An 8,312-nucleotide genomic window follows, 5' to 3' on the forward strand; every position below is an offset into this window, starting at 1 on the left:
AGACCAGCAAAACTTTATTTCACTTTGGGTTAGCTGGGATAAGTGATGGATGGAGGGAATTTTACTTCAGCCACAGAAATCCTAAACAGGAAGGAGGAGCAGAGTTACAGTGGATCACTATCCAGCAGGGAAACAAGGTTTATTTCAATTTCTTGGCCATGAGTGAGATTTACTGAGTGGGCAAATTAGGGAGACGACACCATCAGATCCCGAGCCCTCCATGTGTTAATCAAGAGACGGCTGCTGTGCTACATCCATAAATAATGAATAAATTAGGAGCTAAAGCTGAAAGGACAGTTTATTTGTACCATCTTCACGTGAACACATTCAAGAACATCACAGATGAAGAAACATTAAAAACTTCCACACTACATAAAGCAAGAAAAATAGTTTTTCTTTCAGGTGGTTTCAGAAAAACAGAAACATCAAACATCTCCAAGACTCTCTTTGAAAGAACTAAAAACCTTTGTTCTCATGGTCCAATCATGAGTGAACTCCCCGATGAAGCCTTGTGTGCTAAAACATGTCAGAGTTTTAAAGGTTAAACATGAGTTTCCAAAACGTTTTGCTGGAGAACAATGAACTATTTGACTGAGTTTCAATCATTTACAGACGAGCAAAACCAGGACAGAGAAAAAAGGACAAAACTGACTCAGTAAAACAACAGAAAAGAAGATCCCATGTAGATCTGTATTATGTAGAAGTTCAGCCCAGCAACCAGTTCAGTTCAACACAAGTTTAAATGATTCTATCTGAACTCTGTGGAGCCTGATCTCAAGCTTTTTGAGTCTGACACAGAAACCAGAGGATCTTTCTGTGTCTTCAGATTCACTGTGATCCAGTGATGGGAGTGATTTCAGCCCTGAGTGATCGCGCTGATGTTTGCACAGAGCAGACAATGAGGTGAATGTTTGGGCACATTGGTAACAGTGAAACAGTTTATTAGTAACGTGGGATCGTTTGTGTGCAGAGTATGAACTGAGATTCCTGAAGCTCTTGTCACACTGGTCACAGATGTAGTTTCCTTCCATGTGTGCACGTTCATGAATGTTACGATGACCTGACCGTGAGAAGCTTCTCTCACAGTGTCTGCACTTGTGTGGTTTCTCTCCTGTGTGGACTCCTTTGTGTGATTTAAGCTGACCTGCAGTGGTGAAGGATGACCCACACTGATCACAGAGGTGCTTTTTAACCCCACTGTGAATCAGTTCATGTTGTTTTAACTCACTTGGTGTGGTGAAGCTTCTCCCACATTCTTTGCAGTATTTCAGTTTGTCTCCAGTGTGTCTACATTGATGTACTTTTAGGGTCTTTTGCTGACTGAAAGTTTTTCCACAGAGGTCACAATGAAAGTCTTTCCCACCACCACAGTGATGACAGGGTTGAGAACTGGATCCATCTGTGTCGCTCTGCTTCTAAACAAAGACACAAAGACAGTGTAAGTCAGTCCTTCAACATTTGTATCCTGAACGTCGCCTGAAATAAAGAGCATCTCTGCAGACGTCCAACTACATTTGACTGTTTCAGTTAACACACTCAGTTTACTGGGCTGCAATAACTACAATACTACCACCATAATACTACAGTAATACTAAAATCATAACTGAAAGGAAAATCTGAATAATCACTCAGAGCTGCTTTTCCATGCAGTAGAATTGCTAACATGCTAACACAGTTTAATGAGCAGAGTTGTTCCAAACAGTCAGGCTAAAATGACAAGATAACAATATAAATACATACCTCACAGTAGCTGCACTTGTAGAGTCTCTTTCTGGTGTGGATCTGTTGGTGTTGTCTCAGGTGACGTGGAGATTTAAAAGTCTTCTCACACAGGTCACATTGATAAGGCCTCTCCTCAGTGTGGGTAAACATGTGTTGTTGTAACTGTGCGTCTGTTGTAAAGTATTTGCCACACTGTTCACAGCAGTACACATCATGTCTGGTGTGAATGCGTAGGTGTGTATTTCGGTGCCATCTCTGGCTGAAAGTTTTTCCACAGATGTCACAGCTGTATGCCTTAATTCCAGAGTGGGTAACTAGATGACTCTGTAAGTGGCTACTGCGAGTAAAAGCTCTGCCACACTGATCACAGCTGTATGCTTTAACTCCACTGTGGATGAGTTGGTGTTTTCTTAGGGAAGGCTTGAAGGAAAAAGACTTTCCACACAAGTCACAGCTGAACGGTCTCTCTCCAGTGTGGATGACCTGATGCTGTTTTAGTGAAGCCTTCAGAGTAAACTCCATCCCACACTCGTCACAGCTGTATGGCTTAATTCCAGAGTGGGTAACTAGATGACTCTGTAAGCCGCTACTGTGAGTAAAAGCTCTGCCACACTGATCACAGCTGTACGCTTTAACTCCACTGTGGATGAGTTGGTGTTGTTTTAGGGAATCCTTCCTGGAAAAAGACTTTCCACACAAGTCACAGCTGAACGGTCTCTCTCCAGTGTGGATGACCTGATGCTGTTTTAGTAAAGCCCTCACAGTAAAACCCTTCCCACACTCGTCACAGCTGTATGGCTTAATTCCAGAGTGGGTAACTAGATGACTCTGTAAGTGGCTACTGCGAGTAAAAGCTCTGCCACACTGATCACAGCTGTACGCTTTAACTCCACTGTGGATGAGTTGGTGTTGTTTTAGGGAATCCTTCCAGGAAAAAGACTTTCCACACAAGTCACAGCTGAACGGTCTCTCTCCAGTGTGGATGACCTGATGCTGTTTTAGTTTAGCCCTCACAGTAAAACCCTTCCCACACTCGTCACAGGTGTGTTTTTTCTCTCCCTTTCTTCTGTGAGGTTTGTCGGCCTCCTGAGAGCGCTGACTTCTGGCTCCATGTTGGTCCTGCAGTGACAGAGATACAAACAGAGGCAGTGAGTGAAATGCAGTCGTGGAACAAACTCAACCTTCAAACTCCATTAACACTAGTTTTAAACCTGAAGGTGGAGCGTGGCACCAAACACCTTAAAGGTCTCTTATCCCCACCTGCTGGTAGTTCTAACACATTACATCCAACCTGCTGTTAAAGATAATTCATGACTGTTCAAACACTAAAATCATGCACACACACACACACACACACACACACACACACACACACACACACACACACACACACACACACACACACATTATTTTATAATTTAGATTATTTTGTTGTTTCCTATTACATATTTCTATAGTTTGTATAGATTTATACAGAATTATTCAGTGATAATAAATCCTATGTTTGTTTATTCTAAAGGAACCCCGTTAGCTTCCACAACAGATGTTGCTCGTCTTCCGTCAAATACTCACATAAAATATTACACAATAAAGTGGATTCAAGATATCCACATAATTTCACTCTTACATCCACAGTGAGGTTTCACAATTGTTCAAATATAAGCAATCAATAATAATAATAATAATATCAATAACATTGAGGCACATTACACAAATTTCAAAAACAAATCATGTCTTACAATATTTACAACAACTAAAAGCTCTGTAAATCGGCTTTTAAGTGTTCATTGAAGTTTTGAATAATTCTCTAATTTTTTAAGGCAACTTATTCCACTTAAAAGTTGCTCTAAATGTAACAGTTTTACAAAACGTTACTTTTAACTCGAGCATTTACTAAATTGCAGCTTGTTGAAAACTGTGTAATATGATGATGTATTTCATCTGGATACTGCAGCTGAGCAGAATAAATGTGGTGTGTTTAACAGAATTGCTTTCTTTAGAACTACAAGTAAGCCATAGAATATTTTAGCCTGTACAGGAAGCCAAGAAAGGTTATTATGCATTTTATCAATATTAGTATAGTATGAACATCTTCACACTAATCTGGACGCCTTATTCTGGACTAACTGAAGTCTGTTAAGATCTGTCTTATTAGCTGCTGACCAAATGATTGAACAATACTCCAGATGAGACATTACTAGTGCATTAATGACATCTTTCATAATGAAGAAGTGATACACAAAGAGCATTTCATAGCCATAGCTATGCCTTGTCGGCAGAGTTATGTGACATTAGTGATGTTTGTACTTTCAGCGTTAACTTGGTTTTAAAGCCTTTAAAATATACGCCGTTCAATAGTCGACCTTAATCTGACAGAGAATGTGATGATTTTGTGGATAATTAAAGTCAGTCATATATCCACAAACACAACAAGCTGAAAGTCAGTGATGCTGCTCGGTTTGCAGTCCTGAACATCACGGCACAAGCAGGATTCACTGCACTGTTAATGTTAGCTGTGTTATATTGCTGCCTCTGTTCGGTGGTGTCGAGCCAAACGCACTTTAACGTGTGTTTGAACGAGCTGACGGTTCACTCGTTAAGCTGAAAGAAAGATGCTTTAATCACAGCAGTCACACATGTGTCCACTGCACCATCTGGAACTCTTCTTGTTTACACTCGTAATAACACAAACACTAAATCCTGCTTCTCTGCTGCTGTTGTGTAGCAGTGTGTACACCTGAGACTGTCACCTGTCTGTCTGTCCTGCACTCTCTCTCTGTTTCTTTCTCTCTGATTGTGGAATAAAAGTATGAACATGTGTTTATAAGTTACACTTGTGTTTGAATCCTGCAGCTTATCACACATTTGATTTCCATGTGTGACGACTGCAAGTGTCCAGAGTGAGGACAGACTGAGGGAGCCACTGCTGCACATCATCTGTGAGGCTTTGCAGCCCTGATGATCCACCAGGACAAACTCAGCAGTGTGTGAGGAAGAGGAGGAGGAAGAGCCAGCAGCAGCTGACAGATGGAGGGAATAGACAGACTGTTCCCTGTTTGTGAAGGACTGCTAGGAAAGTTTAACATAACTGTCTGTGCTGAATCAGTCTTATTAGGTAATGTTCAAATAATGTGATCATCCCAGTGTTTTCAGTGTGGGAGAAAGTACTCAGGGCCTTCAAGTTACACACTATGAAAGGCAGCAACAAGTTTAATGTTCAGAAACCTAAAGTCTGTATCAGCAGCAGGATGGAGCTAAAAATAAATGTTGGTTTCAGTTCTATGAAGCTTTGAGTATTTTGGATCAGTAGCTGCTGTGTTTGTTGCATCATATTGCTGTAACTGTTTATATGCTTTATATATTCTGAGCTAAGTTGATCTATAGTGTTACATCATATTCTATAAGGATGTTATGTGTTTGTATACTTCCTGCCCAGTTTGACCCATTTAGCAGAAGTCAGCCTGTTTAAGGCTCTGATATCTATTCTGTGTGACTTACAGCAGTTATGACATGGTCTGATTTTCTCACCCAATAAAGGAATATTTCATATATCAGTCGACTCTTCATTCTATCAGACACAGTTATCACAGCTCCTACATTTGCTTTTTACACATATATGTAAGCATTCAGCCACATTTAGTACCAACATATTAAATGAACAATATTTGTCTCTTATATATGATACATCTGTATACACACTGTCACAGATACTTGTCTGTGAGTGAAGTGATTAATATAATAACTATAATATTGGCCATATTATATTTACATTACCACAGTGAGATGACTTTAGTCTCATGAACAACATCAGCTAATTGTTATTTACAGCTAATCTTAAACGACTGTTCAGCACAGAAATGAAGCCCAACAATCATGTTTCACAGTCCTGTGGTCTCAGCCTCAGATACTCATCAAATCACACAGAGCTCATGTAGAAACAAATGAACTAAATATGTTCTCCTTCATTTCTGTCAAACAAAGCTGTATGAAACGTTTCCAGCTGTTAGTATCATGGTTGCTAGGCAACCTGGGCAGCGCGACGGAGGCTAGACGTCCCATTTCACGAGCCTCGCACTTCGGCCTTAGCGGTCTTTGAGTACGCGGCCCTTGAGGACTTTAAAGCTGCAGAACCTGAATCGGGATACAGCCATGATGATCTCCAGCCTCGTGCTCGCCAACATTCTCACCTGAGTTAAGAAGACGATCACTGAAATGGTCTCAGCAGGTCCTTTGATGACAGCAATGAAATGCAGCGGTAAGGCTTTTTGGGGATTAAGTTCGTTTTCATGGCAAAGAAGGACGATGCAGTTCATCTGATCACTCCTCATAACATTCTGGAGTGCAGGCAAAATGCTATTATAAAAACTTAAGCAGCAACTTCTCCAGGTTCCAATATTTATGCAATTCTCAAACCTTTTGGCCACGACTGTATAACCTCTTCTGAAGTTTAGTGGATATTATACATGGTTATGCTCAGGATGTGTCGGCCAGTTTCCACTGGAAACGCCTTTTGGTTAAACTGTCAGCGAGGAATTTGCATTTGCACTGTTACATTTTTATATAACTTTAATGCACATAAACAACAGCTGCTTGTTTCAGTGAAAATACATTGATGGCTTTTTAATAAAGTTGTGCAGCTGTAAAGTATTTTGTCTGCTGTCAATTCTATCGTCAGCTACATCGTTATGGCAAATATTCAAATGTATATGGTGATAAATATCTTTGGTCATATGGTCCTGCTCTGTCTGTCACCTTCTGTGTTGAGCTCATTGTTTCCTCTGTAGTGGCTGAGCTGAGTCCAAGTAGCTGAAAATGTTCCTCTGCTGCTCCGTCAGACTCTCCTCCTCCTGCTGATCAGCTGGGACACAAAACAGATCTTTGTTAGGCTCCACACTGCACTGAAGAGTCAAAGTGTCTCATATGTTCATCTGACAAGTAAAAGAACACATTTTTGTTTCCCGAGGTGGGCAACTTGTTGGAAACAAACACAAAAGCTTTGAGCACTGATACCTGCCATTGCTGGCATTGAAAGATGCAACGCCAGCAATGTGGATTGTCAAGACTCAAACCAATCATCAAGCAAAGACAACAGGGATCATTTGTTTCTGTTTATTTAGCATTCACAGCATTTGTAGTTGCCTTCTGTGCAGGGGAAGTCCACGCACACTGTGTGGTACCGCCATCCGCAGAAGGTGCATTCAACCTCTGTAAGAGAAACGAGATTGTCTGAGACTGAAATGATATTCACTAAAGAAGTGGTGATTTGTAAAACTTCAAGTGTATGATAAGGTGAAAACAAATACACAACTGCATGTCATGTAGTTGAAGGTTTTTTTTCTTTTGGAAGACCGGAAAACACTGAAAGTTACAAATTAGTCCTTTATTTATCCAGGTAAAAAAAATCTCATTGAGATTAAAAATCTCATTTCCAAGAGAGACCTGGCGTCATGGCAACACAAGTCACATACCACACAGGTATATAACATTTATAACAAACACAATATCCCAACATGTGTAACAAATGTATTGTGCTTGAAACAAATTCAGAATAGGTGATAAAGCAGCTGCACATGTGTGTCACGAGTAAATCTGGCTGTATAACAAACAGAAACAAGTGATCTGCTGTCTTTGCTCAACGGTTGGTTTGAGTCTTGACAATCCACATTGCTGCCATCTTTCAATATGTTTGAATGCACCAGTGTAAGTGCAGCCACTCAGACTCAATGTGTTCATAGAAACAGGTGCAGATGTGTCACGAGTTCATCCAGCAGTAGCTATGGCACTTGGCCACAGGGGGCAGCAGTGGACTGACCTGCATTCGAGACTGCTCCAGCTGCTCTGTGACAGTCAGTAGATCTGCTACAAATTGCAGATCATATGCAAGTTTTGGAAATGACATTATAAATATTCCTAACTCAGCCACGGCAGCATTGTTGATGTATTACCTATATACTACAAATTATTCCACCTGCTGAAAAGTGGATCTAATGTGGGCGGACTCACACTTAGCAAATAAACTTGTGATGTGAGAATGTAATCAAACTGTTGATCAGACGCAAAGTAATTTAAAGTTTATGATGCTATCGTCTAATGTTAGCTGACATGATGTTAGCTTGTAAACTTATGTTGTTGTCTGGGTCTCATGTCTGATCTGATGATAATAACTGTGACAACACAGAGATTAAATAAAGGATGTTGGTGGGACTTCTTATGTTAGAACTATAACTTCAGTTAAGGAGTGAGACGTAAGGTGACAAGGAGAATGAAGAGAATGAGAAAGAAGTAACTGGGAAGAGAAAATGAAAACAAAAATTTGAAATGATCAAATTTGTGTTAACAGATGATGGTGATTTTAAAAATTCAAGTAATTTAAAGGTTTTATCCTATTTGTTGTTGTTTTTTTCATATTCTTCTATTTGCAAGAGGTTATTAATAAAACAGGTTCTCTTTCTGGTTTCTCTTTTTGGACGCACTCTCTACAGCTTATCACATCCAAAATGGCGGATGTCAAGTACAAAACCTCGACAGAAACAATCAGCAAGAATTTTAGCATCAGTCCAAAATAAAACTGTCCAACTACAGAGTTTTAA

General features: G+C 40.1%; 1 protein-coding gene across 1 annotated transcript; it reads right to left on the reverse strand.

The window, feature by feature from the left end:
* Positions 1-280: 280 nt before the first annotated feature.
* On the reverse strand, positions 281-7,725 carry LOC308397828 (uncharacterized protein). Its single transcript, XM_080884003.1, has 4 exons — positions 7,535-7,725; positions 6,475-6,580; positions 1,741-2,841; positions 281-1,415 (listed from the first exon to the last, which is right to left on the reverse strand). Exons 2-4 carry the CDS (start codon positions 6,490-6,492, stop codon positions 723-725), a joined length of 1,812 nt encoding a protein of 603 aa, XP_080740129.1. The 5' UTR covers positions 6,493-6,580; positions 7,535-7,725; the 3' UTR covers positions 281-722.
* Between the last annotated feature and the right edge of the window lie 587 nt (positions 7,726-8,312).

Source organism: Rhamphochromis sp. 'chilingali', assembly GCF_963969265.1.
Source record: "Rhamphochromis sp. 'chilingali' genome assembly, chromosome: 1".
NCBI classification, from domain to species: domain Eukaryota; kingdom Metazoa; phylum Chordata; class Actinopteri; order Cichliformes; family Cichlidae; genus Rhamphochromis; species Rhamphochromis sp. 'chilingali'.

Excerpts from the sequence above, each read along its gene's own strand:
- LOC308397828 (XM_080884003.1), bottom strand. Across the intron at positions 1,416-1,740 it reads ACAAGTGCAGCTACTGTGAG|AAGCAGAGCGACACAGATGG; the intron begins GTATGTATTTAT and ends GTCTTTGTTTAG.